Source organism: Dermacentor albipictus, unplaced genomic scaffold (assembly GCF_038994185.2).
Source record: "Dermacentor albipictus isolate Rhodes 1998 colony unplaced genomic scaffold, USDA_Dalb.pri_finalv2 scaffold_15, whole genome shotgun sequence".
Classification (NCBI taxonomy): domain Eukaryota; kingdom Metazoa; phylum Arthropoda; class Arachnida; order Ixodida; family Ixodidae; genus Dermacentor; species Dermacentor albipictus.
This window is the reverse complement of record NW_027225569.1, coordinates 13540159-13552386: the sequence shown is the minus strand read 5'-3', so window position 1 is coordinate 13552386 and position 12228 is coordinate 13540159. Positions and strand designations below refer to the sequence as shown.

At 50.9% G+C, this 12228-nt stretch overlaps 1 protein-coding gene across 1 annotated transcript in view; it reads left to right on the top strand.

Moving 5' to 3' along the window:
- LOC135916399 (uncharacterized) overlaps window positions 1–12228 on the top strand; it is a 208680-nt gene that overhangs the window by 71927 nt on the left and 124525 nt on the right. The window contains exon 7 of the mRNA XM_065449749.2: window positions 11665–11821. Within this exon, the coding sequence (XP_065305821.1) occupies window positions 11665–11821 (157 nt within the window). The remainder of the gene's footprint in view (window positions 1–11664; window positions 11822–12228) is intronic.

Sequence of the window (12228 nt, the reverse complement as noted above, 5' to 3'; positions counted from 1 at the left end):
ACTGACGATTCAGGAAGTGTCGGCTCGGCTGTACAAATTAAATGCCACTTTTGCAACACATACTCTCTGATGTTTATTGTTTTCTGTCTGTAGAATATGGCGTTATTCCAAAGTGCCACGAGACTCTTTTTGAATGCTCGAGAGCAGCTCTCCTTCCGCCTACTGCATGGTTCATTCAACTGTGAACTTAAGGGAAGATCATACGATTTCTGTGCGTTGGCAAAGAAAAATGTCCGCATGGTATGTATGCTGTCCTCATCAGTCAACCATTGGTTCCTCTAGCAAGAGTACTCATAAAAATGAAGCCTGGTATGTACACCTGACGAATTTCAATCGAGTATGTCTAGTTTGAAGAAACGCTGTTCTCTCTTGCTTCCAGATCTTGACAACGTAACAAGATCTACTAGTTGCTGCTTTTGCTTCATCTGGCATTTCAGAAGGTCAAGCAGCGCACTAAGAACAGTTATGTCATTCCCTGGCGGAATTACAGCTGGCTTAGTTTCATGGGTTAGCATGGCTTCCTTAAAACGAATTTCAGACTCGTCTTGCTCATTGGAGGCAGGAGCGGTACCCTTAGTGACGGGGTCGTCAGCCGTAAACCCCGAGGCGCTTGGAATGCTTCATAGAACTTCAGGCCTGGTCACTCCCTCCAGCGGCTCGGCATGTTGTTCGCCACTTGCTTTGTGGCCCTCGATGGTAGTTCGTCCCTCGTTGAACGCGGCGGTGTCTTACGTCGCTGACAGTCTCGGCATGTTCTGACATAATGGGCGACGTCGGCGGTCAGGCGCGGCCAATAATACTTTTGTTGTATCCTCGAGAGTGTCCGGGAAAAACCGAGGTGTCCAGCGGTCGGATCGTCATGTAGGGCGTGTAATACTTCTGGACGAAGTCCTGACGGGACAACAAGAAGGTAGTTGGCGCGGACTGGTGAAAAGTTCTTCTTCACGAGGAGATTGTTTTGAAGCGTGAAGGAAGATAGTCCGCGCTTAAATGCCCTGGGGACAACGTCGGTGTGCCCTTCCAAATATTCCACCAGGCCTTTTAGCTCCGGGTCTGCCCGTTGCTGCTCAGCGAAGTCTTCTGCGCTTATCATGCCAAGGAAGGCGTCGTCATCTTCGTCATCTTCGTCATCTTGCGGCGGCGGGTCAATGGGGGCACGTGATAGGCAATCGGCATCGGAGTGTTTTCGTCCGGACTTGTAGGTTACAGTGATGTCGTATTCTTGTAGTCTGAGGCTCCACCGCGCCAGTCGTCCTGAAGGATCCTTTATACTCGCTAACCAACACAAAGCATGATGGTCACTGACGACTTTGAATGGCCTGCCATAAAGATAAGGGCGAAATTTAGCTGTAGCCCAAACGATGGCGAGGCATTCTTTTCGGTCGTAGAATAGTTGCCTTCCGCTTTTGACAGCGACCGGCTAGCGTAAGATATCACCTGTTCGACTCCGTTTTTCCTCTGGACTAGAACGGCACCGAGGCCTAGGCTACTGGCGTCAGTATGGATTTCTGTATCGGCGTACTCGTCGAAGTGCGCAAGTACCGGCGGCGACTGCATGCGTCGTTTGAGTTCTTCAAATGCGTCGGCCTGCGGCGTTTCCCACTTGAACTCAACATCACATTTAGTTAGACGTGTCAACGGCTCGGCGATGCGTGAAAAGTCCTTGACAAAGCGCCTGTAGTAGGCACACATGCCAAGGAATCTACGCACTGCCTTCTTGTCGGTGGGCTGCGGGAACTTTGCGATGGCAGCTGTTTTCTGCGGGTCGGGGCGTACTCCGGATTTACTGATGACGTGGCCTAGGAACAGAAGCTCGTCGTAAGCGAAGCGGCATTTTTCTGGCTTCAGAGTGAGCCCTGATGACTTGATGGCCTCTAGCACTGTGGCAAGCCGCCTAAGGTGATCGTCGAAATTTCCGGCGAATACAACGACGTCATCCAAGTAAACGAGACAGGTCTGCCATTTCAATCCCGCTAAAACCGTGTCCATCACGCGCTGGAACGTTGCAGGCGCCGAGCACAGTCCAAATGGCATAACCTTGAACTCGTAGAGGCCGTCTGGGGTGATGAAGGCGGTCTTTTCGCGATCTCTTTCGTCGACTTCTATTTGCCAATAGCCAGACTTGAGGTCCATCGAGGAGAAGTACTTAGCGTTGCAGAGCCGATCCAATGCGTCGTCTATCCGTGGAAGGGGGTATACGTCCTTCTTCGTGATCTTGTTCAGACGACGATAATCGACGCAGAAACGTAGGGTTCCGTCCTTTTAGAGCGCAGCTCTTTGGCGTCCGTTCCTGGGTTTCGCGTCGTCGTCGTCGTCGTCGTCGACGTCGTCGGCCTCGTAACCAGCTCGCCGACGAATCTGCTGCTCCGCCGCCGCGCATGCGCGCTGTCGGCTCTCCGGGCGAGGGAGGATGATGGAAGGGAGGAGGAGAGACTGTGGAGGAGGGCTGGCTACACAAATGGCTTTTTGGCGTCCGTTCCTGGGTTTCGCGTCGTAGCTCGCCGACGAATCTGCTCCGCCGCCGCGCATGCGCGCTGTCGGCTCTCCGGGCGAGGGAGGATGATGGAAGGGAGGAGGAGAGACTGTGGAGGAGGGCTGGCTACACAAATGGCTCTTTGGCGTCCGTTCCTGGGTTTCGCGTCGTGGCTCGCCGACGAATCTGCTCCGCCGCCGCGCATGCGCGCTGTCGGCTCTCCGGGCGAGGGAGGATGATGGAAGGGAGGAGGAGAGACTGTGGAGGAGGGCTGGCTACACAAATGGCTCTTTGGCGTCCGTTCCTGGGTTTCGCGTCGTCGTCGGCGTTATCGTCGGCCTCATAACCAGCTCCGCCCCCCTTTCATCCCCCCAGCGCTAGCAGCGACCGACTGATACCGCTTTCGTGAGTCCGCTACCGCACTCACGAAAGACGTCGTGCACTTCCTGCAACTCGCATTAACCGTCCATCGATCCACACCGATGTTAGTAGTGGGGGACTTTAATGTTGACATAAAGACAAACAGCAATTTCCTAACACTTATGCCGGAGAACATCCCGTTCCTCTCGCTCGTAACGCGTCCCACGGCTGTGACAACCTCGCGAGGCACTTGTATAGATCTCGTCTTTGAGAATCAAGCATTGGTGTACCAAGTCAAACATATATCAGTCTATTTCTCCGACCACAAAGCTTCCTTCATGACTGTCAAGAACTGTTAGTGGAGTCTTTGTTAAAGGAATACGTGTGAAAAATAAAAAAAAATTCTGTGATAGCGCATACATGTGTTGCTCGATTTCTTTGCCTCAATCTATCGAAAAGGTGAAACAGCTTATTTGCTGCGCTCAAATTTCGCATTAGGAAGTAACGTAATCGTCGGTAATTTTTTTCTTCACCAGGACAACAGGGGATGCCCACGGGCTTTTCGACGGCTGGATGATGTCGTCGCGCAGCATTTCGTCGACTTGTTCTCTTATAGCTTCGCGTTCTCGCGGCGAAACTCGGTAAGGGCTTTGGCGGAGTGGTCGAGCGTACTCCTCGGTGATTATGCGATGCTTGGCGACTGGTGTTTGTCGAATCCTCGATGTCGTCGAAAAGCAGTCTTTGTACCGTCGGAGCAGACTTCTGAGCTGCTGTTGCTTAATCACTGGGAGACTTGGATTAATGTGGTAGTCTGGTTCGGGAACCGTGGTCGGCGGGGTAGATGTGGTGGAATCCGAGAGGATAAACGCATTACTGGTTTCCACAATTTCCTCGATGTACGCGATCGTCGTGCCCTTGTTGATGTGCTTGAACTCCGGGCTGAAGTTTGTCAGCAACACTTCAGTTTTCCCTCCATGCAGTCGAGCGATCCCTCTTGCGACGCAAATTTCACGGTCTAGCAGGAGGCGTTGGTCGCCTTCGATGACACCTTCTACGTCAGCGGGTATTTCGGTGCCGACCGAAATAACAATGCTGGAGCGGGGCGGGATGCTCACTTGGTCTTCGAGCACACTCAAGGCGTGGTGACTACGAGGGCTCTCCGGCGGTATCGCTTTATCTTCCGACAGCGTTATTGACTTCGACTTCAGGTCGATCACTGCGCCGTGTTGGTTCAGGAAGTCCATACCGAGAATGACGTCTCGAGAACACTGTTGGAGGATAACGAAGGTGGCAGGGTAAGTCCGGTCATGAATGGTTATCCTTGCCGTGCAGATTCCAGTCGGCGTAATCAGGTGTCCTCCAGCGGTGCGAATTTGAGGGCCTTCCCATGCAGTCTTAACCTTCTTCAACTGGGCGGCGATGTGTCCACTCATGACGGAGTAATCAGCACCGGTGTCCACTAAGGCGGTAACTGCGTGGCCGTCGAGAAGCACGTCGAGGTCGGTGGTTCTTTGTCTGGCGTTGCAGTTAGGTCTTGGCGTCGGATCACGGCTGCGTCGTGTTGAACTGAAACTGGAACGTCGCGTCGTCAAGTCGTCTTTCGTCGGTGTAGTCTTGGCTTGCTGACTTCGTCGGGACGGCGGTGTGTCATCATTAGGTCGTCGAGATGGTTTCTTCATCGACTTCGTCGGCGGCGGAGGATCTTCGTCAGTTCGACGAACAGCAACCGCACCTCCATCGGTTGCTGCTTTTAGTTTTCCGGATATGGGCTCGCAGAGCGGCCCCGAGCTGGACCAGTGTACGGTCGGCGCTGCGGTGACAGGTAGCGGCCTGGTGACGGTGAACGGGATGGTCGTCGAGAGTTCCACTGAGTGGCGGCTAGGTAATCGGCGATTTCACGTGGGCGCTCGCCAAGCTGCGGACGCGGCGCGTTGACGGCGAACCCTCTCAGTCCCAGGTCGCGGTATGGGCATCGGCGGTACACATGACCGGCATCTCCGCAGTGATAGCAGAGCGGGCGGTGGTCGGGGGCTCGCCAGATGTCCGTCTTCCTCGCGTAGGTGCGCTGGGCGACGTATTGGCGTGCTGGCTGCGGCGGCGGCGGCGGACGACGGAATTGCGGCGTTGCAGGACCCTTGCACGGTCGCGCAGGGGGGCCTTGACGACGGGCGACGGCGGCGGCGTAGGTCATTGCCTCCGGCTGCGGTGATTCTGGTTCCACCTCAGGAACTCCAAGGGATCGGTGCACCTCTTCTTTCACGATGTCGGCGATCGAGGCCACTTGAGGCTGCGACGAAGGCAAGACCTTGCGCAATTCTTCGCGCACAATGGCCCTGATGGTCTCGCGCAGATCGTCTGTGGCCAGTGATTGAATTCCTGCGTAGTGGGTAGAGCTCGTACGGCGGTTGAATTGCCGGTTCCGCATTTCGAGTGTCTTCTCAATGCTGGTTGCCTCGCGAAGGAACTCTTCTACGGTCTTCGGTGGGCTTCGTACCATTGCGCCGAAAAGTTCTTCCTTCACACCACGCATGAGAAGGCGGACTTTTTTCTCTTCGGGCATATCCGGGTCGGCGTGGCGGAAGAGACGTTTCATTTCTTCCGTGAAGATAGCAACGTTCTCGTTCGGTAGCTGCACTCGGGCGTCCAGCATGGCTTCGGCCCTTTCCTTGCGCACGACGCTCGTAAAGGTGCGCAGGAAGCCGCTACGGAAGAGGTCCCATGTCGTTAAGGTCGACTCCCGGTTCTCAAACCACGTTCTGGCGGCGTCTTCTAAGGCGAAGTAGACATGCCGCAGCTTGTTGTCGGAGTCCCAGTTGTTGAATGTCGCGATTCGGTCGTAGGTCTCCAGCCAGGATTCCGGGTCTTCAGTCGCTGCTCCATGGAATGTCGGTGGGTCCCGGGGTTGTTGTAAGATAACGGGGGACGCTGGGGCAGCCATTGAGGTTGTCTCGACCACGATCTTCTTTGTCGCCTCAGGTAGAAGTCCGTGCTCTGGGGGCAGTCCTTGCAGTCTGCGGCTAGCACGCTGGTCTTGGGCGGTGTCGGTTTTGTCCTCGGGCTTCGGGCTTGGATCGCGGCTTTGCGGGGGCGTTCGGTACATGAACGAAAAGCACCTCCACCAGATGTCACGTGGTGGTGACGTTGAAGGACACAGTAGCAACACTGTGAACGACAAAACTAAATTTTATAGGGCGAACCTGTGCCCACAAAACAGGCTACACTTATAGCACAACGATAGCGGCGAACACAGTCGGCGATTGTCGAAAATCTCATCAGCAGGTCAAGTGCGTCGGCTTTTATAGAGCGGCCGTCGAATGTTCCAGACTAATCGTTCGGACCCGTGTGCCTTCCACAAAGTTCTACACCATTCGCGTTACGCGATGAAATCAGATAACACAAGGTTCGGCGAGAACAGACAGCCAGGTAGAAGCATCGATAACTTTCCAGAAACATCGGATACATTCAGGCGCGTCCCTCGCTGTGCGATTACAGTTGTTAAGCGGCGAAACGTGGTCGCCCGATAAAGATAAGTACACGTGTCAATATTGTCCACACGTTTCCTGTTTTTGCCTGCGCCAATGTAAAGATTTCACTGGGGTACTGCAGGCAGAACCCATTTATTGCTACATTCCTCCGGCTAACCTCATCGTCTTCTTCTCTCTCTCAATACCCCCCCCCCCTGGCGATTTGGATCGCCACAAATGACTGTGCTTGTAATGTGGGGTAACGTTTCCGCGGCGCTGCCTTGTTGCTTGGAGTTCCACCTGGATACTGAATAGACAGTGAGGGGACCTGACTTAGGCAGCAATCGGTCGTTTCACGGACTTCGTCGGCTGCTACATATTGTCACGTAATAGTAACGGAGATCAGCACAGCAACAAAACTGTAACTTAAGTCGCTCTATATTGGGTGAACAAACACAGTCGGCGATCGCCGAAATGTGATCAGCGGGTGAAGCGCGTCAACTTTTATATATCAGCCCACCAAGGTTCTAGTCTAATCGCTGGTGCCCGCGTGGTTTCCAGTATCTGCTACACAATTCTTGTCGTACATGCACTCTAACAATGCTTGTTAGGCGAGGACAAGCGCAACAGATAGAATGAACGATAACATTCGCGTAAGTTCCAAAGCATGCAGTCGCGTCTTGCGCTGAGCGATGGCACTCAACATTTGCTAGACGGTGAAAACCGATCACCGGAAAAAAAAATTGCGGGGTTTTACGCGCCAAAACTCCTTTCTGATTTGAGGCAAGCCGTAGTGGAGGACTCCGGAAATTTCTACCACCTGGGGTTTCTTTAACGCGCACCTAAATCTAAGTACACGGATGTTTTCGCATTTCGCCTCCATCAAAATGCGGCCGCCATGGCCGGGATTCGATTCCGTGACCTCGTGCTCAGTAGCCCAACACCATAGCCACTGAGTAACCACGGCGTGTCACCGGAAAAACAAACGAGTATACGTATTAATGTATGCCTCTTAAAAAGCACCGTTCCGATGCTACAAACAGAAAAGAGTGCGAGAAACAAAAGCATACTTAGTAAAGTAACAAAGCTACACAGAAACAAAGTCCCAAAGTTCGTTAGCGCTAATCGAACGGCTTAAGGCACACAACTTGGACTAGTTTAGGTCGCGCGCAGCACCGCTGCGATTGCGAAATGCCGTCAGACTCGAGCTCATAGTTCAGTGCCCCAATACTGCGGATGATCTTGTAGGGTCCGAAATATCTCCGAAGCAATTTCTCTCTGAGTCCTGGTCAGCGTATTGGGGTCAAAACCCAAATATGATTTCCAGACTGGTACTTCTAGTAGCTTCGTTGAGGATTATAGTGCCGCCTGTCGGCCCTCTGCTTATTCTTGATGTTAAGGTTGGCGAGCTATAAGGCTTCTTCGGTGCTCTGGAGATAGGCGGCGACGTCCAAATTCTCTTTGTCGGTGACGTACGGCAGCATGGCGTCGGTATTTGTTGACGGGTTCTTGCCGGAAAGCAGCTTGCATGGCGCGATCTGCGTTGTTTCTTGCACCGCCATACTGTAAGCGAAGGTTACGAATGACATGACTCACACGTCTTGTGCTAACGTCCATGCCAAGTCTTGTGCTCGACGCCGACGTATATTGCAAGCATGTGGTCGAGGGTCTTGTTCAGCCGCTTCGTAAAACCATTGGTCTGCTGCTGGTAGGCACTTGTCCTCCTGTGGTTTGTCTGGCTGTATTTCAGAACGGCTTGGATCATTTGCAGTGAAGAACGTCCCGCTGTCGGTGATGAGGACTTATGGGCGCCATGTCGCAGCAGGATTTTCTGGACGAAGAATTTCAGCACTTAGGCTGCACTTCCTTTCGGTAGAACTTTCCTTTCAGCGTAGCGGGTAAGATAGTCTGTGGCCACAACGTTCCGCTTGTTTCCTGATTGTGATATCGGTAACGGTCCCAAAAACCCATCCTGGTCTGCTGAAAGGGTCGACAAGGAGGCTAGATGGTCTTTAACAATCCCCCTGATCTTGTTGGCGGCGTCTTGCGTTGCTGGCACTCACGCAATATCTTGATGTAGCGGGCGACGTCGGAAGCAAGGCGCGGCCAATAGTATTTCTCTTTTATTCTTTCGAGCGTACTGGGAAGCCTAAGCTGCCGGTGGTCTGGTTGTCGCGCAGCACTTCAGGCCGGAGTGGTGTTGGAACAACGAGAAGGTAGTTTGCGCTGCCTAGGGAGAAGTTATTTTTTCACATGGACGTCGTTGTGCAAGCAAAACGAAGTTATTCCACGCCGCAATATGCTATGGAGAACGTCAGCCTTGCCCCCCAGGTACTTCACAAGGTTTCGTAACTGCGGATCTGCTCGTTGTTGTTCGGGGAACTCGTCTGCAGTTATTGTTCCTAAGAAGGCATCGTCGTCCAGTCCGCCTAGCCGTAGCGGGTCAATAGGGGCGCGCGACAGGCAGTCAGCGTCAGAGTGCTTCCTCCCAGCTTTATACACCATGGCGAACTATAATTCCTGGAGTCGGAGACTACATCATGCTAGGCGACCTGAAGGATGTTTTAAGTTTCCAGCGAATACTTTTTAGTGCCTCCCGTATTTCTAAGGCCGCAATTTTGCCGTAGCCCCAACGTTCGCAAGACACGCTTTCTACCTCGTAGATGTGCTTCTGCGTTTGGCAGTGACCGGCTAGCGTAAGCTGTTACACTTTGAATGGCGTCCTTTCGCTTGAACTAGAACGGCGCTGAACTAGTGTAATCGCCGTTACCAGCGTGGTTTCTAGAAACTACGACAAAATGCGTGCTACGCATGCAATCATGGTTCATACATGATTCATGAATCATGCATGGTTCGGGAAAGACATACACAGAAGATTGAATGAACGATAAGATTTTCGTAATTTACAAATAATGCAGGTGCGTCTTCCGCTGAATGATAATATTTACCATTTTCTAGTCGGTGAGAACGGTCACTGCGGAAACATAAACAATTGCACGTATCCATCTTATCACTGGCAAGACGCCAGATGATCCACTACAAACGTGCTCAAACCATTACCATTCTCAGATCATTATGGTGGAAATGGCATAATGAGGAATAGTGACGAAAGCTTTACTCGCACGTGGATTCAGCAACAGTTGCTGCCAGCCGTGACATCTTGATTGTGCAGTTATCTCCACGTCAGAAATTTGCAGGCTGATTTTAAGTAAACAGGGTGTCTACCAACCAGGAAAACCGGGAATTCTCAGGCACTTTGAGTAGTCTGGCAAAACTCAGGGAAAACTCAGGGAATTTTTGCCGCTATCAGGTAAAATTAGCTCTAATTTTATTGAAAGGGTCGAAAGTTGCGGTAATTCTGGCTAGAGTAACAGACTGGAATCGTAATGAATCATCTTTGAGGTTCCGTCGTCGGCTGGAAGAGTTGCATGTGTACAGTCAACGACCGACTTTCCGAATTCTCGGTAATTTGGACGACTTCGCGGCACTACCACGCACTCCATAGAGTCAATGTATCAGAACGTCTGAAATTTCGGACGCAAGAACTCTCCGCCGTCCGATTTTCCGGACGTTTCGCCGTGACCGCAGGTCAGAAACAGCATGAATCAAAGCCACCACCGCTGTCATTTTGATTACCTCACCTCCTCAAACCGGCGCTCTCGCACGAAGATCCGCTGGCAGCCGTAGCCTCCACTGCGTCAATGCTAGGCCTAGCTGCTTCGTCATTCGCTGTGAAGCTTCTTGCCCTTGGGTGCCGTGTTTTTATTGAAAGAATTCGCTGCTGTCAGCAATGGCACGGACTCCGCCTTTGTAGTCCTCGCGATTGGCTTAGAAGCTTCGAAAGCATGGTGCGTTGTATAATGCCGGTTCCCGAAAGTCAGCAGTTCAGAAAGTAAGAAATGTTACTTTGTGAAGGATACGCAAAAATATTGCAGTGAAGCATAACAAGCGTGGGAAGGGGTCATTGCCACGGGACAGAGTATGTATTCCTTTATTAAAAACGCCTGCACCCGGTATTTCTTGTCACAGTACGAGCACCGGTATGCCTAATACGTGTACCAATAGGCCTTCAGAGTGTTTTCGAATTGCATGTGGCCGTTTGAGGCCTTAAGGGCAGTAAATGCTTGCATTTATTTTTTCCAACTGGCCTATTTTTCGGACGTTCTCGCACCCCCTAGGGAGCTCGAAAAATTGGACGTGGACTGTGCAACTGGCCAATGCTTCAAATGGTCCGTGGGGCGAACGAGTAGCGGAAGGAGAACAAGAACAGAAAGGACCTACGCATTGAGGAATGAACAGGAAAGGAAGCGTGCTGCCGCCGTTTTCAAGGGGCTTTAGCTAAAAAAACAAAGTGTCGGCTGATGCCGAGGTGCAGGTGTGCCTCATCCAAGCCAAAATAAACTCTTTAAAGCAGTGAAACACAACACTGAGGCATCGCGCGCGGGCTGAGTATGCCAGGACAGTTGAGCTTGACTTACGAGCTGTTGAGAGAGAATCTCAGTTGTGAGAAAGTTTGGGCCTCATACCACTGAACTTACTATCAATTGATAGAAATAGCTCATGTTCGAAAGTATTTTCTTTTGTGTGCATCTCCTTGTTATTCATATTTGAGAATGTCCGACTCCAATTGCAATTTTTTTCCAAGGTATTTTATTTGCGGCGCATTTTACTAACCCTTCCATTCTATTCTCTTTTTGAATAACATAGACACTACTCCTTAGTCAAATTGGATTAGGTCGTTTTTTTATATTTTTTCACATGCTTACTAGAGACTGACAGCATAGGGCAATATGGTGACAGGGGCCCGTCTTGACATAAAATATAGTTCTGCATCACTCAGGGTATTTCGCAAAGGCATTCAGGGAAAACCTCGAAAACTCAGGGAATTTGTAAGTGTCAACTTGGTAGACACCCCGAAAAATATATTTCATTGTCTTTTCTTACACTCATACTTGCTGTATGTCGTCTTTTGGCACCTGAGAAAGGTACCGCAGAGGTTCTACCACCCAAAAAATTGTGTCCTTATTCGAGCAACCGTACTTTGGATGGTCTAATAGCTAAAGTGCAATTAAAACCGATATTTTGTCAAGAGGAAAGGGTGAGCATTGGACAGTGGAATCATGCTTAGCAATGGCGGGTGCCATGTCTGCAGTCACCATTTAGCAAACAGCATTGACGGCAATAAAAGTTGTGCAGCGGGCCACAACTTTTTATATTTGGTGATATTCGGAGAAATACGTGAAAATTAATGCCTGCCTCTCGAAACGAGTTTATTATTATTATGCATCAGCATGTTTTCTTTTTGTTTGGCCGAATTTCGCCACAATCACGATAAAGCCCTGCCGCTCCTTATATTTGTTTTCTCAGGAGAACGTACTCAACGCCAGACTTATTGATGACACGGGAGTTCTACGAAGCAATCGATGATTTTTGGGTTCGCAAGATCCACCACTTCGGATTCCTGAACTTGTACCGCAAGTTATCTGCTCCGGAAGGGGTGAAGGATGCCCTGTTGGCACTCAAAGTAAGCTGAAGGCCTCATACCACCTTCAATGGGCATGCCTACTTTTGCTTTGACTAAAGAATTCTGAAGAATGATGAATCGTTACATCTGTTTCCTAATGAATTTAGAGGTAGTATAATACATTTAGGACGTCCCGAAATTGAACATTGCCTCGAACAATAAAAGCGAATATCATTTTTTTTAAATTTCAGCTATTTATATTTTGAACAAAAGTGAGTCACTGCAGAAACAGCAGCTGGTGAATGCTACAGGAACCCTGGGAAATCACACACAGATTTGCGAGTATATGACACTGAAATACCTAATTGCGCGTGGTCGCCGATATGCACTAGACCTACCCAAGCCGCCTTTGCTCGTTCGGAAGGTAATCCTGGAAACTCAGTAGCATTGTCGCCTTGCGATACAAG